The sequence below is a fragment of the Typopeltis vanoorti genome, chromosome 6 (genome assembly GCF_054136105.1).
Source record: "Typopeltis vanoorti isolate ZY-2024b chromosome 6, IOZ_Tvanoo_1.0, whole genome shotgun sequence".
NCBI classification, from domain to species: domain Eukaryota; kingdom Metazoa; phylum Arthropoda; class Arachnida; order Uropygi; family Thelyphonidae; genus Typopeltis; species Typopeltis vanoorti.
The window spans coordinates 9,888,555-9,915,036 of NC_143554.1; the positions used below are offsets into that span (position 1 = coordinate 9,888,555).

At 34.3% G+C, this 26,482-nt stretch overlaps 1 protein-coding gene and 2 pseudogenes across 2 annotated transcripts in view; 2 read left to right on the plus strand and 1 right to left on the minus strand.

Moving 5' to 3' along the window:
* mys (position-specific antigen beta subunit myospheroid) overlaps window positions 1-26,482 on the plus strand; it is a 390,003-nt gene that overhangs the window by 341,420 nt on the left and 22,101 nt on the right. For both annotated transcript variants that reach the window (XM_090394055.1, XM_090394056.1), the window contains exons 18-19: window positions 4,263-4,398; window positions 19,297-19,416. In XM_090394055.1, coding sequence (XP_090250181.1) covers window positions 4,263-4,398; window positions 19,297-19,416 — 256 coding nt within the window. The remainder of the gene's footprint in view (window positions 1-4,262; window positions 4,399-19,296; window positions 19,417-26,482) is intronic.
* Window positions 21,112-21,268, minus strand: LOC150105276 (U2 spliceosomal RNA; annotated as a pseudogene).
* Window positions 21,236-21,415, plus strand: LOC150105277 (U2 spliceosomal RNA; annotated as a pseudogene).

Consider the following 26,482-nt stretch of genomic DNA (forward strand, 5'->3'; position numbering starts at 1 on the left):
TAATTTCTTAGCATTCTTAATTTAATTCATGATCAAGTGAAAAACTTTTGTACAACTATATAACATAGTATAACTACCTGTATCTTTGGTATGCTTCAATTCTTTTTTGTTTATGCTAAAATAATAAATATTTTTGGTTTTTTGTTGTTTAACTAATTCTAATTCCTTTGTTATAATACCAAGGAAGAAAGTGAGGAATTTTTTGAGGCATTAGAGAAGGCAGCTGGCTCGATGAAACAGGAAAAGTTGGTCCTTGTTGGAGACCTAAACAGCAGAGTAGGAAATGATTACCAGACATATAGAGATGCTTTAGAAAAATTTGGAGAACAGTGTAAAGCTAATAATAATGATAAATGCCTGTTGGATTTCTGTTCAGGATGTGGATGAGTTATTACTAACACCATATTCCAACATAAAAATATGCACAAATTCACATGGGGAGAAGAGGGAAGAAATAAAAGTCTCATTGACTATGTTATAGTTGATAGCGATGTTTTCCCACTGGTTAAGGACACAAGAGTATGCAGAGAATTTCAAATAGGAAGCGATCACTATTTAGTTCGGAGTAGGATAAAATTCAATTTCATATTGAAAATAAGAGTAGAAAAAAGTTTTAAAACCAAGGTTGAGCAATTTTCAGAGGTGAACTGTAGAAATACACAAACATCATTGAGAAAAAAATTAAAAATTTAAAAACAAGAACCAAACCTTGGAGATTCATTGGAAAATCCTGAAGAAAACATTGATTCAGCCAGACAGAGAGGCATGTAGTGAGGTTGTCTGTAAGAATAAAAATATCAGAACTCCATGGTGTACTCAGGAAGTTAAAGAAGCAGTCAAGGAAAAGAAGGGAGCAAATTGAAAGTTTCTGGCAAGTAAGTCAGCTTGTGCACTTAGAGAATACAGAGAAAAAGGTGAGGAAGTGAAGCGCTATGTAAAACTAGCTAAACAAAAGCCATGGGGAAGACTTTGGTAAGAACATAGAAGATTAATATCAGAAAGGTGACAAAATATTCTAAAGACTATTGAAAAAGCTTTGAAATGGAGAAAAGAGTACTGTAAAAGGAATCAGAGATGATAAAGATGACATGAAAACTGAAGATAATGATGTTCTGGATGATGATGGTAGAAAACTCCCAACAGGAATGCAGTCAGGAATACATATCTATACTTGTAGAAAAAGTCCTGAAAAACCTGAAATGTTGGAAAGGCAGCTGGAGTAGATGACATTCTGCCAGAAATGCTCAAATATGGAGGTATAAAAATTTTATAGTGGCTGCAGAGCATAATTCTGAAGGTCTGATCAAAGGGTTGAATTCCAGATGATTGGAGCAGAGCTCTCATATTATAAAAAGGGAAATAAAACTGAATGCGAGAATTACAGAGTCATTTCTGTACTGAGTGTTGGTGGTAAGATTTACGAGGGTGATCTGAAAAGTTCTTGGTCTCGACCATAAATGGCAACACTATCAGCATGTTTTTTTTTTTTTTTTTCTAAGTTGGTATATCTGTCATAAGCATCCATGTGAAATTGCAAGTCATTCTATCAAGTAGTTTGTTTTATACAGCTGTCTGAAGCAAGTGTTGTCTGTATCCCTTTTTGGATAAAATTAAGCATCATGCTGTTAAAAATTCTTTGTAAAAGAAAGTTTAATGCCAAAAGAAATTCATTCGAAGTTTATGGGCACTCTTCTCCTTCATTTCTGACAATTAAGAAATGGGCTGGCGAGTTTAAACGTAACTGTACTAGCCTTGAAGATGATCCACGTGAAGGACGTCCAAAAAGTGTAACAACGCCAGAAATCATTGATCAAGTGCACGATATGTTATTGGATGACCAGCGAGTGAGGGTGTGTGAAATTGCTGAGACTATAGGCATTTCAAAAGAACGTGTAGAATATATTTTGCATGAAGAATTGCAAATGAAAAAGCTTTGTGCAAGATGGGTGCCATGTTTGCTCACTGCAGATTAAAAACACACTCTCATGAAAATCTGTGAACAGTGCTTGGAGCATTTTAACAAGAATAAAACTAATTTTGTGCATAGATTTATTACTATAGATGAGACTTGGATTCACCATTACATAAAAGAATCTAAACAGTAGTCATAACAGTGGACAGAAGCCGGTTGTTCAATGCCAAAGAAAACAAAATTGGTTCCATCAGCAGGAAAGGTCATTGCATCGGTGTTTTGGGATGCTAAAGTCATTTTGTTTATTAATCATCTTGTAAAGGGTAAAACAATAACCTGGAAATATTATTCTGATCATTTAACCAGACTAGACCAAAAAAATTTGTGAGAAAAGACACAGTTTGCAGAAGAAGAAAAAATCATCTTTCATCACAACAATGCATCTGCCCACAAAGTTGTTTTGGCAATGAGAAAATTAAGGGATCTGCACTATGAATTGTTGGAATATCCACCCTATTCCCCAGATTTGGCTCCCTCTGACTTCTATCTCTTCCCAAAATTAAAACTCTTCCTCACTGGTCATCATTTTTCTTCGAATCAAGAGGTGATTGCAGCTGTAGAGGGATATTTTGCAAATCTTACTGAGAACCACTACAGGGACGGGATAATGGCACTGGAGCACACTGGAATAAATGTATTAGTCTTCAGGAAGATTATGTTGAAAAATAAAAATAATTTTGAAATTATCAGTTCGTTTTTTCATTGTTAGGCTGAGAAATTTTCAGACCACCCTCGTATTCAAGTATACTTGAGAAGCGGCTAAGAAAAATTGTTGAGGAGAAGCTTGGTGAGGAACAAGCTGGTTTCAGTATAAATTAAAGATGCCAAGAAATTATATTCCTGGTTTAATCTTTTATTCAAATCAGTGGTGGCTGGTAAAATTTTAAATGGGGGTGCTGCCTATGCAAAATTTAAAAAAAAATAATTCTTTTTTTCTTAATTAGTAACCAGTTTATTAATAAATTGGTTACTGATTAGGAAAAAAATAATTTTTTAAAAAATTATCTTGTATAGGCAGCACCCCTACTTAAAACTTCACATGCCACCACTGATCCAAATGTAAGCAAAGTTTACACATTAAGTAACTTTGTGACTGGGATGCTTGTATATAGTGGCTAGTGACTTCACATCATTTGCCTTAGTATCCCATAATGCAATACATACACATATCCTTCCAGATATGTATAATGCTATGCATTATGAAAAGGGCCACTACCGAGACAGGTTTTGACCTTTATTGAGGTCTTTATTATTATTTAGTGGGAGTCAGACCCAGAAATGATTCTAAGGTTGAAGTAGTGCAGAAGTTGTGTCACACCTTATTACTAAAATACTCTGAATGTTGAAAGTTTTTTCATTTAGTTATACTATAAATTACAGATGACAAATTACATTCTTGGTTTCATTCTTTATCTAAGTGTTCATTTCAACCTTTATTGAGGTCTCATCATCAGTGGGAGCCAGACCCAGAAGTTATACCAAGGTTGAAGGAATGCATTAGTCATATTTCCATATACAAGTAGTCAAAAAGTGTCACACCTTATTACTAAAATTCTCTGGATTAGAGATAACCTTGGGATCTCTTCTCCCACTGATGAGATCTCAATAAAGGTCGAAACTGGTCTGGGTAGTGTCTCTTCCTGTAATGCATAGCATTATACATGTCTATTAGGATATGTGCATTGCATTATGGGATACTAAGGCAAATGATGTGAAGTCATTAGCCTCTGTATGCAAGTAGCCCAGTCATGAAATTACTTCACATGCAAATTTTGTTTGCTTGTACTTGGATAAAGGATGAAACCAAGAATATAATTTCTTGGCATCTTTAATTTTTAACTTGAAAAGAAGTTATTGCCTACAAAAATGTTGCTAAAACCATAATTAAAATAAACCCATAACTGAGTGAAGTGTGATGTTATTTTCATCTAAAGTGGCAGCTGCAGAAGTAAGGTGTTTTTTATTTTATTTTTTCTTTTCTCCTTGCATTGTCTTTTTCCACAGTCAAAATTTGACACTTACCCTGTGAAAAATAATTTTTATATTGCTGTTTTAAATTTGCTTCACATTATTTTAGATTATCATTGTCTAATGCTTGACTTTTATTTACAATACTTGTTTTATACTTGATAAAACAAATATTGGTACTGAGAGGGGGCCAATATTTCTGTTGGAAATTTGGCAATTTGACTAAATCATTTGCAGTTATTGCAATGGTTTTTTAACTTACATAATATCACTGTAATAAGAATATACTTCAGATGAAACAGAAATTTTAAATCTATTTCAGACTTGTCCTGGAAAATGTGATGTATTTCGAGACTGCGTTGAATGTAGAGTTTTTCCTGAAGACTATGATGGGCCATTAACAGAAGAAGACTGTTCTAATTGTTCCTTCATTCCAGTGGCTCGAAAAGACATAGAAGGTAAGGCATAAAAGGAATATCCTCTGGTTTCTGTACTCTCCAGTCCTTCACACATGTAGCACATGATGATCATTATGAGCATACTCATCTAATACCTTGTGTATAGCTATGACTTTTGTTATCTTTGCACCAATAATCCATAAATGAACCAACCATTTAGCATACTCATCATATTGTAATTAACTAGAGAATCAGCACCTTCTCCATTCAAGGATACAGCGTTAAAGCAATTCTCCAGGCCACATATGCAACATTGGACCTGATGGTAATGTTTTGGGAGACTTCCTGGCTAGCTAGCAAATCATTTCCCTGCCTTCTCTGCCAGATTGTGTTTGTAGGGAGTGTAAGTATAGCAGTATTTGCATGGATCCTGTTTGAGGCCATGTATGGCTGGAGTTTGGGCATTTCATGTATGGGAGTCAGGTTTACAAGTTTATCACCTCTACTTACTGACTATCTCTGTGAACAGAGAGCAGCCACACTGAGGTTTAAAAAAAAATCAATAATAATAATAATAATACATAAACCAAATCCTGTGCATAAAAAAAAAAAAAAATAAAAAAAAAAAAAAAAAAAAAAATGAAGGTGCTGTTTCCATATCCACTTCATCAGCATTTTTTTTTCTCACCATAAACATTAATGATCACATGATGCATTTAAACATGAGCTATTTTTCCTTACTGAACATCAAGCATTGTCATTTGCAACTACAATTCACTTTAATTACACATAATTTCTTTAGTAAGAATAGCATATCTGAAATTCCATGCCAGAAATTATTAATCCTCAAATCCCATCTATATGACTCCTTTCACTCAAGGTTTCTTTGCTTCACTTTGTTGCTTTCATCTGCTGCCTTTACATCTCTCAAATTCCGATGATCATGCTGCTGTTTCAGCTATTTCTCTAAAGTTTGATTTCATAGTCTAATTGCTGAAACAGTGAGATGTTATCTTCATTGGGGACTAATGTTTATAATTCAGACTGGCTTCCTTTTTCTACATTATCAGACCAAGCGAGAAGAGAAGCTGAAATATTTGCTCTCAGTAGTGATCTCACACAAACTGTTCACCTACTTGGATATCCAGGATACTGATAGCATACCATATAACATCTAAATATATTAAGGGTCTATCGAAAGGGGGAAAAAAAATCTAGAAATTTGAGAATGTAACATTGAAACTACCTTTAAATCCCCTATAAAATTAAAGCATTTGTTCAGCGTATTCAAGGATTCCCCCCCCGTCCACACACACATTCAAGAGTATATCATATTAAATATACATGCAACCTTCTGTACATAGGTGAAATTGATGTTTCAGAGAAACTTGTATAATTTGCTTACTTATTATAACAAGGTGACAAATGCATTGGACAAGGAGGATGCATTTAAAGTAGTATATTTAGATTTTGCAAAGGCTTTCAGTAGATTGCCACATGACAAACTAGTAGTTAAATTGGAACATTTGTGATTGGTTAGTAGATTAGTGCACTGGATTGGAGACTGGTTGTTAACAGGTTGTTAATGGGGTAGCAATATCCCAGAAAAGGAAAGTCACTAGTGGCTTTCCCCAGGGGTCTGTTTGGGGGGGGGGGGGCATTGTTTAATTTGTATGTAAATGACATTAGAAAGGGCTTAAATGGTGATATACAGTAGTTTGCAGATGATGTAACATTGTGGAGAGCTATGAGAAGTGGAACAGATGTTGTAGCTTTGAAAGAGGACCTAAATAGACTGTCTGAATGGCAGTGTATGAGGGAATTCAGTTTAATGTAGCAAAATTCAAGGTTTTAAAATTTGAGAAGCAAAGATTTGATGCAGCGCATGGAATTGGTGGGTATATTTCAGAAGAGGTGGAGGAAACAAAAGATCTAAGGATGATAGTGGGTAGGGACTTGAAATTTTCTGGACATTTTGCTTCAATTGTGAGAACACAACATGGGAATGATGCAGAGAACACCGACATGTAGAAATAAGGACATTGTACAAGGCTTTGATCAGGCCACATATGGATTACTGTGCACAGATTTGGTCTCCAGGTTTTCAAAAGGATGATGAGATATTGGAGAGGATTCATAGATGATTGAATAAGTCAGTTTCTGGTCTCTGAAATGTGGAATATAAGGACAGATTGAGAGAATTCAAATTAGAGTCTAGTGAATAGAAGGAAGAGGAGAAGACAATTCAAGACATATAAGTTGATAAGGGATAATTACCAGATTAATATGGATGAAATTTTTCATAGAATATCTGGAGATAGGGGGGAGAACAAGAGGCCATCCTTGGAAGCTATATAAGGCAGGTGTGAACTAAGAGATGAGGAGTAGATTTTTTGCATGGACAGTGGTACATTATTGGTGGAAGGCATTGCCTTAGGTATCGTGAGTGCAGAGACGGTGAATGCATTCAAGTCAAGGTACGATGAGCTAGTGGGACCTCTCATGATGAGTTTCTTGACTCCATGGAGGTCTGTTGATAATAATGAAATTTGACCAAGTGAACATGAGAACACAAGGATAAAGAAATAAACTGAAATAGCCAAATATTTCAACCTGAAAATTAGAGGTCATTATCAGAAGAATAATGCTAGTTGAATACAAAGAAGAATGCAAACAACGAATTATTTAAAACAGTAAGAGTAGTGTGATGTCATGAATAGAGCAATGCAAGTAGACAAAAGAAGCATTAGATTACTAAAAATATCTAACTATTAACAATGTTAGATTTCCACGACTTTCCCGTATCTTAGATAGGGAGAGGCAGTCATTCTGATTGATGTTCAGATAGTGTTAACACTATCTGAACATCAATCTGAATAACAAGACTTCGGTACTCTCTTTAAACAGAGGAGTACTGCCTTGTGCCTTTTGTGATTGTCTGAGTTAGAGAAGAATAAGTTGGAAATAGTTTGTTTTATCAGAAAAGAGAATAAATAAAAACCAGATTAAAAGATAACTATTATACAAGCATTATCATTAGTACCCTTCTTGGTTACTCCATGTCATAGTGGCTGGTCTCCTCTCATCAAATTTCTGTCAGTTACTGAAACTTTGCTTTCTTCCACTTTTACTCCTCCTCATTATTTCACTTGGTTATAGAATAAATTATACTCTACAAGAAATTATTCTAGTTCTAATGCTTTATTAAGAAATGTGCTGTATGCACGATGGGGTTGGCAATATGATGTGAAGTCAGTAACCTTATACAAGTAGTCCTTTTGTGAAGATGCTTTACATGCTTACTTTTGTTTGCTTCCTCTTGGGTAAAGGATTAAAACAAGAATATAATTTCACACTAAGTATCATTTGCTTTGTAACCAAGTGAAAAAAATTTACAACTATTTAATCCAGGGTATTTTATTAATATGGTAATACACTATTTTGCTTCTGGTATATGAAAACTGACTTTTGCATTGATTTAGCTGTCACTGTCTCCATGGGACTCTCTCTTAATCTTGGAGGTATAAATTAGTATGGGTAGTGACTCTTCCCATAACACAAAACAGTGCAATTAATGCATTCCAAAAATATTAATTGCCAACTGAAACTACACTGAATGAAGTATTAATATAGAGGTTTCGGTATAATTATTGGTGCAAAACAACAAACAGGATGATTAGATATATCCTTAAACAGTCATTATTTGATGTGATAAAACAGTTTAACATGAATAAATAGAATGTATAACCTCCTTGCTCAATACAAACACCAAGATGTGTTTCAAACTGCAGTCATAATTAAAGAAGGATGCAAAATGGGGGATTTTTATTGTTTTTGATTGAATTATAATAGGTACACATACATAAGTGTTTATTGCTTACAGAAATACAATGTAGTTTGCATGTATTTCTTCCTTTTTTTTCTGTGCACACACACACATGCCCTTGTAAGCATCAAAATTTTCTAAAGTTTACTACACTTCATTGCTTCACTGGACATCAGTATCCCCATTCATAATTACATTAGAGGCATGCTCTATCACCAGAAAAAAAAACCTTCTCCAGCTCATCTACTGAAATTTCTTTTCGACACACTTCAGTATCATTTGCATCTAATTTTTCTTTATCTTTTCATATGCATGTTGCCACTGTAGACTAGACCAATGCTTCCCAAACTTCTGGAGGTCAGGGGGCCCCCTTTGGAAAAATTAAAATATTTCACGGCCCCCTTCAAAAAAAAATCATAATATAGACATATATTATTATAATATTTATTGTATTTAAATTCAATACAAAACATACACAGTGAATATTGCAAAAATCAAATGCAAATATTACATTTTTAAAGTCTTACATACACATTTGACATAGCACATTATCTTATATTTTTATATACTAGTATCTTGTTATTTGCACATTTGCAGTACAAGTACATGAAATGTAAAACGATTTAATAATAAAGAAAGAATTAAAAAGATAAAAGAAGTTTACTTTGAAATAAAACTTATATGAATAAGCATATATTTATTAATGTTCATTAGGCGCCGAAATATGCAGGAAGCAAAATTTGTGAACCTGCACCAATGTGTGATTTTTTTCCATTAAAATATAAAAAAATGATAAAAAAATAAATAATAAAAATTAAATAGGTTTTTTTTTAAGATAAAAAAAATCTACTTAGTCTTAAAACATTTTTAAATTTGTTTTCATTATTTCACGCCCCCCCCCCCCCCCCAACAAAACTACAGCCCCCAAGGGGGCCGTGGCCTACAGTTTGGGAAATGCTGGACTAGACCGGCTATATGCATACAGATATTCTACAGTATTTTTATTTATGTAAATTAGTGTAAACTTCTAAAAAAAAATTCATTACCAGTTTCTATTGTTAGTGCATTTATAGTGTGATAAAAGCAGTGGTTAAATTCAGCTGGGTCCCAGAACATTTTTATTCACCAGTCCGTACCTGAAATGTTTTTCTGTTTTGTGACTTTTCTCCCTTTATGGTAATTATGCATACATTATTGTGTTATTATTCAACAATCGTTTACCGTTTTGAATATGTATATAAAGTCAATATCAACAGTTGCCTGATTACAAATACGTGATGAAAGGGACAGGGGAGATTTGGAGCTTCCTGTAATGCATGATCTTGCAGCGATTGACAAGCAAACATTATTGCATCGTAGTGTAGCAGAATTTTGACAGACTCGTAGTGATGTTTTGTCTTTTCTGGTTGGCAACAATCAGTAACCAACAATAGAACAGCAGATTAGCAGTTGTTTATCAGAGCTCGTGATTGTGAGAAGCACAAAGAAAATCGTGTAATATTTTTGTGTTTATGTAGGCCTACTATTTCAACTATGGATAAGTACATTGACACAGTCTTTAAATGGAAAAATGGCTTGGATGACAGTGATAATACAAAACAAGTTTGTAATGACAGTTTGTGTATAGTTTCTGAAGAGATAGAACGAATCCACAAAAACATAGGATTCCCATCAGTTGCAATTGCGATAAAATTAATACATTGAATGAAAGGAAAGATTTGCCAACTTGCTAGACACTTGACCAGTGGATAGCATTCAAAGGTAAATACAATTGGTTATTTTGTAAGGACGGAGGTTTGGAGTGTATAACATGTGCAGAGGTGTACAGATCCTAGGGGCGCAAGTTCTTCATATTAGGATATTCAATTAGCATCAGAGTGAATAAATGGATTAATATGTAATAAAGAGGAAGGGTCTAAACAATGCCAAAAAAGCAACTCAGAAAGAAAATTTATGAAAATAGAGATACCAAATGTCATAAAAGTGCAGAAGCAACTATTAGAAGTAAAAGTGAGAATTCATTGCGACATATTGTAGAAGAACAGAAATCCTTAGCTCATGAAATCGCGTGTCATGTGTTTCGCACTCCGTATCATATTGCAGAGCATAATCGATCTTTTGTAGATCATCCAAAATTAATTAATCTTTAGATTTCTTAATGGGTTAGATGTGGGGTATGCTTTACATAGTAATGTGACATGCACTGATATAGTGAATCATATTGCAAAACAAATGAAACACAAAATTGCAGACAGCATTATAAACCATAGAACCAAAATTTCTACTGTTCTGGATGAAAGTACATCCATATCTAACAAGAAGACTGTTCTGATAGTGTACATACAGGGTGCAATAAATGGTGGTGATGTTACAACACTATTCTTTGATTTAATTCAATCAGAAAGCACCAAAGCAATGAACATTAAGAACCTGCTTATGAAGTGCCTTGAAAAGTACGGTCAGAAAAAAGAAATCTTGCAGGAAATTCTAATTGGATTATGTACAGATGGGGGCCTCAGTTATGCTAGGGAAATAAACATGTTCAGCAACATGGATGAAAGAAGAATTTCCAACAATTTTAACATGACACTGTATAAATCATCACTTAGAATTTGCTGTGCATGATTCAGTGAAAGATGTTACGACAACAAATCATTTTGTGTTGTTTCTTGATAAGGTATATTCAACTTTTAGTATTTCTCCAAAGAACTTATGTGAACTAAGGAAATGTGCAGTCTCACCAAAGTGGGAAAGGTGTTGTCAACTCATTGGGTTGCATCAAGTTTTCAGGCTGTGAATTCTATTTGGAAAAACTATTTGGAATAAATAAATCATTGCACAGTTTCTTTACATGTGCAGCTTATGATGAAAATCAAGATAGTAAAGAAAGAGCAACATTTCAAGGGCTAGCTGGTAAACTTGAAGAAATGTATTTCATAAACAATTTAGGAATAATGATGAATGCATTATCTGAGCTTTCTAGATGCTCAGATAATGCATGTGTCAGATGCCTCTCAGAATCTTTGCAAAAACAAACTGTGATGTTACCTAGAGCAAGCCAACTCCTGCACAGAACAAGAGAAGTATTTAAAGGTCACAAAGAGAGAGGAGGTATTTACTGGAGGGAAGCTCAGAAAGCTATAGAAGCAAATCGATTCAAAGGAGTTCCCTTGAAAGTATTTGGGAGTAGGAACAACACAATGGAAATAAATAAAGGACAATTTGATGAGAGTATAATCACAAATTTGACAAGTTGGTGCATGACAGATAAGGACACAAAGTACTCAGAAATAATGAAAGTAGTTTTGCTGAGTATTGGCCAGATGATATTAAAGGATTTTAAGCACAGTGGAGGTAAGCATGTGTCAGATGCCACGAAGAAACTTTTGAAGTGTGTTGAAACAATGCTGGTGAGCAATGCAGTGTGTGAGCGGGGATTCAGCATTATGAACAATATTGTGACATCAACAAGAAATGCACTCATGGTTGAAAATGTCTCATCTTTGCTGACAGTAAATAGTTGTGGTCCACCAATTTCCCAGTGGTATCATCTTCCATATGTTAAATGCTGGATGTCCCAAGGAAGAAACAGTGTCCTTGCTTTTTGTAAAAAGAGACTTGATGCAGAGACAGATCGAAGGAAGCCTTGTGGAAACTATTGTAGACCTCTTGCTACTGTTAACGGGTAAACCCTGATATTTTTCTGCACTTTCCTGTACATTTCACTAGTTAAAGCCTGATGGCTTTAACTCCACCAGAATAAATAAATAAAATTTTTAAAAAAGTTGCGACAATCTAGCAATAGCCTCGCATTTATGATCCTTAATTTAAGGGCCTCCAGAGCTTATTTGTTTAGAATTTAACCACTGGATAAAAGTGCAAAGTTGTAATTTTTCATTTATTGTATTGTGCATTAATATATCCTGTTTCTGTAGCATTCATCTTTAATGAAGTGAATTCACTTGAACATAACTTGGTCTATCCAGAATAAGGGTTGCAGTTTAGTGTTTGCATATGTTTAGAATATATAGATTAAAAAACTTACTTAGTTCACTGAAAGTGAGATTTTACTGCTTTCAAGCAAAATGCTGTGAGGATAACATAATGGCAGCAAGTTATCTGTTTCCACTTCAATCACTTCATGATTGAAGGGACCAAGTACAATGACCAGTGGTCCTACTCTAAACCAGCTGAATGCACCTTGTATCATTATTTCTCCACCACCAAACTTTACTGTGGGTACAACACACTGTGATAACAAGCATTTACTAGGCTACCTCCACACCTACATCCTACTATCAGACTGGAAACAGGTGAATCTTGATTCATCGCTCCAGGGTACCATTTTTCACTGGTCAGTTGTCCAGTTCACATGCTCTTTGCACCAGGCCAGATGAGCTGCCTTGCTCATTGGTGCAATGTTCGGCTTGTGTGTTGCTGCTCTTCCATGGAAACCCACTAAATTAAGTTCTTTTCGTGCAGTATTAGTGCTTACCATAGTGCTACTTGCACTCTAGAACTCATCACAGATAGTCTGTGGCGATTGTAGCTGGTTCTTATGTGCAAACCAATTTTAACACCTTTAACACCTTCATTTTTGGCAGCCACCCTGGGTGTTTTCCCTGCACTAGTGATGTCAGAATGTCTCCATTTGTTGATCACATCACCAACCATTGATTTTGGATGCTCCAGTTGAGCAGCAGTGGCATGTATGGAGACATGCCACCAATCTTGACAGCCCACAGTGACACCTCTCTCTCTCTCCAAGTCACTGAGTTCACGTTGTTTTGCCAATACCACCTGTATTCAACTGCTACAATGAAATACTGCTTCCTACTATCTGTATGCCAGTTTTTATGTTATTAACAAACCTGGAATATTCCATAACTTTAAATAACTGGGATGTCCAGACAATTACTGGTAGATTGTGTGTGTGTTTTTTATAGTGGTGCAAGACATCAGGAAAATTTTTCTGTGCTGCTCTGTCTCAAGGAGAGTTCCACCATAAAGATCATTTTAATGCAAGTTAATGCATTCACAAACATTGTCAGAACACAAAGTATCCCAGATCTTCCCCAATCTTCACAATGTCTTCTGAAATTCAAAGCCAGTGAAATCATTTTCACAGTTAATAGGCCTTAAATGTTGCACTGCCACACTGATGTTGAGCTGTTGTCAAGCTATAATGCACTAATATTTTCAGTTGCATTTCTGATGTGATAATTTTTCCAAATTTCTGCCAATGATAGTGTCCCCTCTCCTGTCAACTTAATAAAAAAAGACTTTAACTGTTGCAGTGACACCTAAATTCACCGGCTGTAACAATTATGTTGTGTGGCAGAACAATGTGTTTTGACATTTTTATTCAAGTCAAAAATTTTCCAGCTGGATCACATGTTGTATTGTCTTATAGCAACAAAATTTTAAAATTCGTTTAATTTTCTTTGCAGTAATGCTCAACTATGGGTAAAAAATAATTTGTAAACCATTATTCAAACACGTCTCTTGTGACCCATGCTTTTATTTGATTTAAATTAAGCATAGGCTTTAATTTGTCTAGTGTTAGTGATTATTTCTGATTTACAAGAATGATGTGGCCATTTCTTGCTCTTTATACTGATGCCTCATACTGATGATTCATTCATTCCTTTGTCTCACACACACACACAGCTTTAGAAAATCATGAGCATAATTTTCTTCCTCCTTACCTTTAGTCAGTTTTCTCTAGATCCTTTCCAATATATCCTCATCACCATAAAAACCAGGGGATCAAATCTGCACATATAATCCATACAAGAACTAGAACCTCTTTATTTCTCCACATTCAAGTCCTTTGCGTCAGTGCTGTAATCTGATGATTTGGCAGTCTGCTATCGTCCATTTGATTTAGATGTTTTTAATTAAATTATATTAATGTTGTAAACATTTTTGTTTATATTTACTTATATAGTAATTAATTGGTTATATGTTCAGAGATTGTAAAATTTCTTCATCTGTTTTATAGTCTGTTTAGTTTTTGTACCAGGGATGGATAAATATATTGTTTATTATACTATTTACTTTAACAAAATTTGATATTTTAATGTCTATATCATCTTCATATGATAAGTCACAGCCCAGGTATTTGAAAGATTTACTTGCTTTAATATTTTAATGTTTATCACTATTTTACTTCTCATTGGGTTTTGTCCTTTGAAAGCCATTGTTTTGTCTTTCCTTTTGAGATTCTCATATTATATTGTTCTAAAATTTCATTTAATGATTTTACTGATCTCTGTAGCCATCATCTTCTGATGATTTAATTACTATGGGTTTATTTGTATAGCAAATAGATTATGCTCTTTGTAGATTTTTATAATTATGTATTATTTTAATTCTAATATTAAATAATACAAATATTAATATAAAAATATTACATAATATTTTTATATTAAATTCTAATATAAAAATATTATCTAATATTTTTATATTAGAATTTTACTGACTAGAATCACTGAGATAAGATAAAAACTTTAATTAGAACACAACTAGTAGGAGTCGGACAGAATGGTCAGTTTTGATATTGTCTTTCTTTTTACAAATGTTCCTACCAAAGAAGTCCTCAATCTCCTGAAAAACAAACTCTCCAAAAAAATTTTCTCCTTATTAATGTATTGTGTAAACTCTGGCTATTTCTTATTTGAAGGGAAAATCTTTAAACAAACCAGCGACTTGACTATGGGCAACCCTTTGTCTCCAGTGTTAGCCAACATTTTTCTTGAAGACTTCAAGATTAAAGGCAATTTCTAGTGCTACACTAAAACCAAAACTGTGGCCTCGATACATAGATGCCATCTTCCTCATCTGGGAATATGGTCCAGAGAACTTACAAACCTTCCTAGATCATATGAACAGTCACCACCAAAACATCAAATTCACCTCTCTCCTTTTTAGATGTAAAGATTACTAGGATGCCTAATTGTCTCATTTCTATTTTTCGAAAAACAACTCATACAGACAGATACTTACATGCCTCCTCTCGTCACTTCCCTCTGCAGAAACTCGGAATTATCATCACTCCGGCTCATCGGGCGAGATGTTTAATTTCAGAAGAATAAGATCTTCAAATCTAACTTAACCACCTTAAAAGCATTTTCTTAAACAACGGCTACTCACCTCGAAGCATTTCTAATGGTCTATACTCACGTCTCCAACCTCGGCAAGAAGATAACTCAAAACCTATTGCACACATTTAATTACCATATGTAAGTTCTCTATTGACCAAATTGGCGACAATTATGAAGAAATTTAATATTAGAACTTCACTACTTTACCAAAACTTCGTTCTTCCCTGAGTCAACCCAAGCCAAAACATCACCAACTTCAGTTCCCAGGATTATATAAAAATCATCTGTAGTTGAGGGAAGCCGTATTATGGGCAAACCTATAAGTCTATATTACTACGACTCAAAGAGCATCAACGTGATATCTCTTATAGCAGAACCTGTGCAAGCACGTTCTCCAGTCATGTCCTTTTCTCTAGCAACTCTAATTTAGAAGGGCGTCAACACCAGATAGACTGGAATCTTACTACAAATATCTATAAATGCCCCGATGAACTAGAAAGATGCATCTTAGAATCAAAAGAAATAGTTCTAGACTCCTTGCACATGAACAATAATGTTTTGGCGCTCTCGAGATAGTTCCCACTCACTAACACCTCGCGTTAGACCTGCCATGTGGACGCCAGTTAAAACTTGACTGTTGTTGTTGTTCTTAACTTGTTTATATGAGAAGTTAATTTTTTATCTTGCTAAGTTTCCAGTTTTTTGTGATAGTATATACACCTGAAGAAGTCGGCATTCTGACGAAACTAGTTGTGTTCTAATTAAAGTTTTTATCTTATTTCTGTGATTCTAGTCAGTAAAATTCTAATATAAAAATATTATATATATATATATATATATATATATATATATATATATTAAAAGGTAGAGGTGAGAGGTGATATAGAATACATTCTTGCTGTATTCTATATATGTCTTTCAGTTCTAATATTTATTCTAATTTCACTGCTATTTTATTTCTTGTATATATTTCTTGAATAAATTTTAAGAGTGGTTTATTATATTTAGATCAGTTAATATTTTAAATAATTTTTGTCTATTAATTTTATTGATGGCTTTTTTTCATAATCAGTGAAGGACACATGTGTTCTTTTTGAAATGCTCTTATCTTTTTGATTAATAATTTACAGAAAAAATTGAGTGTATGGAAACTTGGCCTTTTTGGAATTCATTCTGTACCAACCCAAGTTGCTTATATATTTCTTCATCACCTCCTTCCATATTCCCTAGCCTATAGCAACATCCATCTAAATATCCTGTAAATCTCCACCTCATACCTCCATATTCCCTAGCCTATAGCAACATCCAACTAAATATCCTGTAAATCTCCACCTCATACCACACTGCCTCAAAGTTATTGCCACTATTTTCCTCTTTCAGGTCTACCTTATCATGACATAATTCCCATGTTGTCATCAGCAGCACTCTCCCTCCCTTCTTGTCCTTTGTCCTCTTGTTAAGTTTCCTATTATTTACTATGTCTTCACAGAAACCATGTTCTCCTACACACACCCATATGAGAAATGTGTCAAGCTGATTGGAATACTTTTTTTCTTATCTTTCAAAATTTAATTCTGAAACAGTCAATCAAACACCTATCAAGCAGTGAAGTATTTCACAGTTTGTATAGTTTAGCCAGCAACATCTGCTCCATTTCCAAAAACATCATCTGAATTCCCACTCTATCCAAAGTCACGGTAGAATCCAGTGTGTCAAGTAGCCAAAAAAGATCTAGACAAATTTCATGCCCCACCACCACCACATGAAATCAAATAGCTTTTAAACGTGCTTAGGCAGAAGAACTTTATGTTGAGATGTCAGAGTTGGAAACAGTCTTAAATCTAGTTTACATCAACAATTAATCAAACAACAAGTGCAAAAATTCTAGGAAATGTAGATATTGAATGTACCCTTTGTCTACCTTGAAACATAATGGAATGTTGCTGATCCTAAAGCTATTGCAGACACTTTGGAAGAAATTTTTGCTAGAATCTCAGCAACAGCTTCACATCCTGCTAAATTTTTAACATTGAAGGAGCAACAATAGAAAAAGCAGCTAAACTCTTCTATTAATGCACTAGTCATATAATCAGCCTTTCGTTAAGGAGGAACTAAAAAGAGCTCTTCTACTGCCTTGCAAGTGCAGAGGTGATTCCCCCATCATCAGGGATTATAAAAAGCTAATGGTGCTTTTCACACATTGCCCATTCAGAGCCTTTATGTCGAGGTAAATGAACCTTCTCTCAATCAGACAGAAATATTTGTTTCTTAACTGTGGCCTAAAAATTAAAATCTTTCAGAGCATCCTATATGGACTAGTATATTTTCTCTACTTTGGGAGAGTCAATATCACACACACACATCAGACTGCCATATATCCTTTTGGTATGTACGTATGTCAATTCATTCCAATGCAAGTATTGGCATGAATTTTGACAACATTATCAAACGTAATAGCATTCTGCCACAATGTGCATAGAGCAGAACACTCTGATTCCTTCCCATCTGTACTGACAGTTCATAATCTGATACCACTGTTTGTGGTGCTGTGTTTCCTGATTATCATATCCAATCAGATTCCAGTTCATTGCATTAATTATACAGCAGAATTACATGCAAGCTTGCAGTGGTGCATATAAAAGAAAACTGCTACCAAAATGAATCATTTATACAGACTCATTGAGTTCTTTACAGGCTATCTTGTCTCTTGTGTATAATCAACTTTGCAAGTCATAATTGCAGGAAGCACTAACAACTAAATCAGTGGAGAAACAGAAGAGAGGAAGTGGTTCTTGGTAGGCTTAACATAAACCACAGTCATCTTATGCAATCATATTTACTGAGGACTGATGACCTACCTATTTGTGAATAGTGCAACATGCATCTCACCATTAGTTGCGTTCTGGTGGAGTGCCAGCACTTGTCATTCCTGCAAGTTGGGTAAGATTGCGGTTAGCAAGGTGTGAGGACTAGATTTTTTGCTTGGAGAGTGGTGAATTTATGGAATGGGTTGCCTGAGTCAGTTCTGAATGCTTTTTCTGTTTATGGTTTCAAGGAGCAGTATGATAGATGTTGTGTTGATAGTTTGAGTCTCCCACAATGAGTCTCCACTTGACAAAGGAATGGAAAGGAATAAATTTTTTATGGCACTGGCTGAGCCATATGCACTCAGGTAGATCTTATTAGTCAGATCATCTGCATGAAATTTTTAACTTTTTAAAAATATTTAATTTATGCAAAAACACATTTGGGTATAATTTATATTTATATGTATATACTGCTTAGCTTAAATAAATTTTTAAAATTTACTGTTTTATCTGTTTATTACTGCTTATTATTACCTTGAGCATAGCTGTAACCTTTGATGTCCTTGTGCCAATAAACTCCTTATCAACCAACCAACTCTCACATGATTGTGCTTGAAAAGATGCCATTCTCCAAGTGTATTTTTGCTGTTGTTTGAATGTCCCAATTCTGTTTTGTTACATTGATGATGGTTTTTAAGTTTCTCAAACCAAAATATTTATATTTAATTACAGGTAATTAAACTTCGTTCCATTGTGTTTTTGTTTTTTATGGATTCACAATTACCTCTACATTGGATAATTACTGTATTCAGTAAACTATCAAAATGGCTTTCGCATCTTAGACTCAGGGAAAATGTGATGATATAAGTTATTTTCAGCAGAAGAGTGTATTTTGAAAGGCACTTATTAAAGCAACTTATACAGTAATAAGTTGCTTTTTAGTAAGTTTTTTCTTCAGTATCCTTTCCTCCTCCCATGTTCCAAATGGTTGGTTATTTTTCTTGAATAAGTCCAATGAACTCTTGAAACACTTTTTTACGAATATCGAATAAGTAAACTATATAACTTGATGATTTATGGAGTGTAGTTATTTGTAATTTAATAACAAATTATTTAAGGAAAACTAATTAAATTATATCTAATATTTCTGTTTGAAAAATGTTTTATTTATGTCAAAATGAAGTTGAATATTCATTAATAATTGTATCCCTTTATTCAGTTGATGAAAGTTCAGGTGAGAAGCTTTGTGTTTTCCGAGACAAGAATGACTGCAAATTTACATTCAAATACAAATTAGATGATAATGGACAACCAATTGTCCATGTTCAGAGTACTAAAGGTAATTCATCTTCTTAATTTCTGTTGTTGTTAATTAGAAAACAGCTTTCTAACTTCTTGTTAATTTTGTTTTTAAATAATTTTAAAATATTAGTAGAATATGAAATAAAAATTTTAAAATAATGGCAAAATACAAGAAATGTATTTTGGCATTATTTTAAAATGAAAATTTGTAGATTATAAAGAAAACCATTTTGGAAATTTTTAAGAGATGATGTAGATGATTTCTAGATGTAATTATTTTGTCATTAATTTAAAATATGTACTTCTTTTCATAAACGTCCTCTAGATTGTGAAATTTAAAGCAAACCTTGCTGAGATTCAGGGAAACAAAAGGTTAATTTTAAGTTGCATGTGCTTTCTGACTAATAAAATGATGCTGCAATATGCTATATTTCATCTTCATTGTCCAAAGCCAATATGGCTGGTGTGAAAGCATATCAGGTCATGTAATTATCAGCTATCTACCAATTAATACTTCATAATCCACTGTAGGTGATGGATGACATTCATCATTTGATGAAACACCACTGCCTTATTGGAGTCTTGAAGTGGTTATTTCCATGTTTGATTTCTATTTTGAGCTCTTTCCCTTCTCACATACAGTGTGGGTGATGCTCTTCATGGGTATGCTCAATATGTAATTATTAGGAAGCCAGTGCCTCATCAGGACACAGCAGAAAAGTGGTTCTGCAGACTAGTCAGATACTGCACCAAATCTGATGGTAATATGTGCACTTTGCAACCAGCCAGTGAATAATCCTGTTGCTCCTTAACTGCCAGATTATTTCTGGAAGGATTTTTTTGAAAAAAAAAATGTATTTTTATTTTATTTTTTTATCATCACCCACGAAAGGTTTATTTGTAAACTATAATACATCATACTGTGGGTGGGATGAGGTTTTCTTTTCTTTTTAATTTTTATCGAATGACTTCAGGTCTCCAGTTAGCAGGGAGTTGGTCCCACACTGTGCCATGAAATTCATCTCCCACCTAGGTGGTCATTGTCCAAAGCTAATGATGAACAGGGAACTCCAACTTAACTCCATGTGTGGGGGTTAAGTTGGAGTTTCTACTCACTGCATGCCTCTGCTCTATAATTTTCTGATGTCACAAACTATGACAGGCAATATAAAAAATAACAGTAAAAACTACTGATACAGAAGATATGTTCAGTTAACAGACTTGATACATTGGTTTCATAGCTTTAGCTGCTTCAGCTATAGTTCTACCAAATCAACCATCTCCTTAGCTTTCTCGTTCAATGCTGGGGATTTTTTTTTTTCTTTGTTACTCTTACCGATGAAATGTTATAAACCTATAGTTACATTATTGCTGAGGTTTTTTGTGATTTTTTTTTATATTTTTTTGTGATTTTTTTTTTATATTTTTTTGTATTTTTTTAATATTTTTTACATATTACAAGACTAGTGATTTTGCCATTTACTTTCTTCCTCCTCTACATGAATGACCTTCTCTCATGACCCTCAAATTCTATCCATAGTATTGCAGATTAACAGACTTCATGGTGACCAAACACTGTTCTCTCTAATTTTTGCCAGCACATGAAAAAAATTTTGCACTCAACTTTTCAGTCTCAAACTAAATGTGTGCACACTAATGTAATATTTCTCATATTAATGTTGTTCTTTTTTGCCTAGCTGTAACATGTAAAATTGTGAGCATTAATTCACTTAAATCTGCAGCTACAAGACCAGCGTTTTTCAAACTTTTGGCTGAAAATATTTGCCACATTCCAAAAATCAATGTAATATCTTGTGGCCCATAGCAGATATTAAGCTGATTATAACAAATACTTCAATGCTATCTTAACCAAAAGGCTGAGAAGCAAAAAAGTGTAGTATCTATTCTTATCAGTTGAATATCTGATACTATGATCAGATCTGATTTCTGTAAAGCAGCAATATGCATATGGCTTACTCCATCTTTGCCTCTAGTTGCTCTGGTGTTGAACTACTTCAAGGATTGGGAGAAAAAAAAATTACACACACACATACACTAACCTGAAGCAAAAGTTTTAGAAAACAATGTGTGTCCTTACTGTATATAATAAAGTAAAACAACAAAGTTAATATCAAAACATGAATGTTATCATTTAAATACAACAATAAATAACAACAAGAGCAGAAATTAAGAAATTCTTTATTTAATACCATGGGTGTGCTTGCCATAAAAACACAGGATTCATTATTATTCACTATGCCTATTCTTTTGGAATAGGCATAGCAAAAAAAAAAAAAAACTCTTTTTAGTATGGTCTCTGTCAAAATAGAAACTTCACTACTGTCACATGTAGTGACAGCTGGTATATATTGGAAACATAGAATGAAAGCAACCTGACTGCATAATAAACAACTCCCCTCTCACAGATACTATATACCAGGGGTGACCAACTACGTGTCCTTTTTTTGGAGCCAAAATAATTCCAGTAAGACTTAGAAGAGCTGCAACCTTTAACTGATGTGATTTTACGGGAGCGAGTGTGCGTATGGCAAGGTTGTAATGAGCTTATAAGGAGCTTACTAAGAAAATGTATACAAGAACAGTCTCTACTAGTAAATAAGTAACTAAAATTATTGTGTTTTGACTTGAAAATTATTCTAATTGTTCAAAGTGAACTTCATTTAATGTGTTTTGAATTAAATTTTTATTGCAGAAATTTTTATTAACCCTGTTTTTTTCTCTCTCTTCTTTCTTTTTTGTTGTCTCCTCTTCTCTTTTTGTTTATTTTTCCTGGTAGATTGCATGCAGCTTGTGAGCCACGTTGTGGCCACCCCTGCTATATACTGTCATCAAGACTACTAATTTTATAATTAAAATTTAATCAAGAACATTCAAACTAACATGCTAATTATATATTTACATCTTGTAAAAGAACCATCTGCTCAATGAAGGAGGAATGTAACATACCGTCAAGTGAGTTCCCATTTGAAAGAAAACATGGGATGTGATGCTGCCCAGTTGGAACATGTTAAAGCTACAAAATATATGAAATGCATTCTGATATTTTCTATTGTATTTCATTTTTAAAAACAAAAAATGTTGGTCATAACCTGCTAAACTGATTTCAGGGCCTGCTAACAGGCCCTGAAATCAGTTGCAACTTGCAGTTTGAAAAAACTGGTCTAGATAGTAGACAGTCTAATATGCCTCTGCAACTTACTGACATCAGCAACAGTCATGCACACAGCACAGGCTAAAAGATGTTGGAATTAGAGTAATATTGGGGTGAAGACAATGGAAAAATTACTAAATAAAATAAGTTACAAGTACAATTTATCACGTAATTCATTTTTCATTTACAGTAAAAAAATTGACTGTAAATTGAAAATTCTGAAAGCAAAAAAAAAAATTGTGTGCACAATTACTAGGCATGTGTACTTCCTTTTTGACTACTGTGTGCCCACACATTCATATAGCTTAAATAGAATATTGTGCCCAAGTAATTCAAAAAACCACCAGGTGTCACTTATTGGAGTGACTGCTTGAACTTGAGCTTACAAATAAGACATTGTTTTGATATTAAATTTGTGATATTTTTGATAATTACTGGTTGTAGCATCCTTGTGTATGACTGTGTGGTTAAGTTTTTTTAATATATTTATACTTTGTACGATACATAATGTTATTCAGCACACCAATGTGAACAAGAACAGTGGCAGCAAGACATCGTTATTGGGGGTGAAGACAATGGAGAAATTACCTTAGGCAGTATGTAACAGAGGGTACATGCAGATCAAGGGTCTTGGATTTGATTATCTCATCAGGGGATGTTAATGTAAATGAGGTGATTATGACAAGCTCAGGAGACATCTTGCAGCTATATCATCAAATTGGAAGGAAAGGAGATCAGTGTTGCTTGGGATGTCTTAAGAAACTGTCTGGTAGAGGCAATGTCTGAATGCATTTCAAAAGTCAAGAGGTCAAATAAAATGGGTGTGAAATGGATGGATGAATGAAGAGGTGAAGTATGCATTTTGGATGAAGGCATTATGGAGGCAGCATAAGATAGGTGGTGGTGGTGACAGTCGGTTGTATGAGGAGTACAAAGAGCAAGCAAAAGAGGTAACTCACTTGGTAAGGGTAGCAAAAGTTCAGTATGAGCAGTAGTTAGCTAAAGAATAAATAATAAATTCTGGATATGTGACCAGTAGAAGAAAGAATGATTATGGAAGGATGATACTGATCGGAGAGAATGGTATAATAACCATTGAGAAGGATATAGTAGAGATGGTAAATGAGCAGTTTGTAAAGGTGTTTAATCCTTGTGAAAGTAGCATCATGCAGAACTTCAGAGCAGCAGGAAGGGAGGAGGAGCCACTGATGATGAGTGAGAAGGAGGTACATGAGGAAGCGAGTAAACTTGATGTAAATAAAGCTGTAGGACTTGATGGTATCACCACATCTTGAGCAAATGTTCCATGAGTTAACAATGGCTTTAACTTGCCTCTTTAACTTGAGTCATAGATTTTCCCAAGTTCCAAAGGAATGGAAAGAGGTCAAAATGGTTTCACTTCATAAAGAGCTGATAAGATTAAGGCTTTGAGTTACAGACCAATCTGTCTTTCTGGAGTTGTGGTAAAGGTGTTAGAGAAGACCAGGATTCAGAATTGGATTGATGACACATCATTCTCTTTGATGGACAGCATGGTTTTGCTAAAGGAAGATCATCTATTAACAATCTACTTACTTCCTGTAACAAGTTAATTGGTACATTGGACAAACAGGAAGCATAAGCAGTGGTATATTTAGATTTTACCAAAGCTTTTGATAGATTTCAACATGATATGCTGGTAATCAAACTGGAACAGATGGGATTGGATAGAACACTGGTGTCAAAAACCTAAGGACGAACACTATTTCTGAAGATTACAGCTGCAGATTCAGATAAATCAGCTTGTGGCAGTTTGTATAACTGACAATTTTGATTAGGAAGAGGATATACATTCAAATTTTCAAATCACACTCAAAGGGGTTACATGGTAGCACTCAGCAGGATAAAAGGCAAAAGGCTAACCAAATTGTGTTTGAAGAAAGCTCTTTTTCATGAAGGATAAAGTTTCAAACTGAGATGTCTTGTAATATCTCAAAGACATCATCTAGATGATTTCACAATTATTGGAAATCTTTAAGAAGGCTGCAGAATTACTGATATTGCCGGAGAGTTTGGAATCTCGCATAGCATTGTCTTGGCTCTTGGCAGCATTTCAATGGAATGTGTTCCAGATATTTGCTAAGAGTGTTGCCCTTACTCTACCACAGAGCATTATAACAGCAAAAGTAACTGATGCGCCACATCAAGTCAGCATGCAAGTTAGCTCCATTCAAACACAGGTAAGCAGATATCTCGACAAACTGTGGCATGCAAAATCTACCTGCGGCAGGTAGGCCTGTAGTCTTCATCCCTTTATGCACAGTTCATTGCAGAGAATGTTTTCAGTGGTGTTGTATCTGTAAAAATTGGACAAGATGCCAATGGAGTAAGTACTCTTTACAGATGAGTCATTTTAGTCTTTCTTCCAATTCTAGATGACACTTGATATGTCATGAAAGTGATACTGCTTACTATCATGAGAATGTTCTTGAAAGGGATAGATATGGTGGTGCTGAGGTCATGGTGTGGGGAGGCATTATATTATGCTTAATGGTGCACCAAGCTACAAGTGCTGGAAAAAGGGACTATGACTGGTGAATAATACCGCAATAAAGTTCTTTAATGTCATGTTTGATTGCTCCATGGTGCCATATGTGAAGAATTCATTTTTATGGATGACAGTGGCACACCACATTGTACACAAGCAGTGGAGATACTTCTGGAGACTGAGGATATTAAATTGAACATAGTAGCTAGCATTCTTCCCAGATCTCAACCTCATAGAACACGTTTGAGATGCAAGAAGGAGATGCATTACTCCTTGAAATTCCCCTCAAGCAAACAAACAAACAAGGCCTTATCCTTGCTCTGAAGGAGGAATTGCTCAGTTTGCCTCAAGAACTGAATCACTTAGTGCTAAGCATGGTACAACATTGTGAAAGCTGCATCACAGTTTGGGATGAACATATTCCATACAGAAATGCCTCTCTGCATAGTTTTCAGTAAGCACTGCACATTAATCCTTTAACTACATCTTTAGCAAATTTGTAACTTTTGTCAAAAATTTATTGCAATTTGATTTGTGTGAAATTTATAACACATTTTTTGTGTAATATAATTTATTAGTATGCTGGCAATAAATTTATGTCCATGTTTGGCTGTAGTTGTGAAAATTTTTTCATACATAAGGATGAACTACATTTTTCATAAAAATGTAGTTCATCCTTAGCTTTTGGACACCAGTGTATTTGTTGGAATTTAAGCAAGAAAATGAATCATGACCAAAATTTATTCCACTCATTAAATTATTATATAAATCGTCAGGTTAATTTGCACCATAGCTGAAAAACAAGCAAAAAAAAAAAAAAAAGTATCATTCTACAAATCCCTAGATTCATTAGTACCTTCATTAAACATATTGATACTCACTCTCAAAAAAAGAGGGGATCGGGGAGGCTTCAATAGCATTGCAGTTAATTCAATAAAAATTGAATTTCTGGTTAGACAGTCTTCACACACCTTATAATTCATTTTTCAGTGAACTGTTCATTTGATTTGAATTTTCGATTAATTACCTTTTGATAAATAGCATTTTTCAATCAACTGCCTCAGCAGAAAAAAATTATTTTTTTATTATTTTTTTTTTCCTGTAAATTTTCTGTATACCTAACAAGACATGTCATCCATGAGTAGTTAAAGAGCAATTTTTTATTTATTTATGCTTATGGCTACATGAAACTGGTAAGTGAAAAGTACAATCACAATTTCTGGCAACAAATGATGAAAATCTTAACATATAAAAGTTCATTACATAAAAGGCACAACCAGCTTTCTAAGTCTTTCCTTTTTTGTGCAGAAGTCCTAAGGTTGTCCGCACTAGCCCTCGCATTCTCTGCAGCAGAATATTGTGCCCCTGTCTAGGAAAGAAGTACACACACTAACATTATAGAAA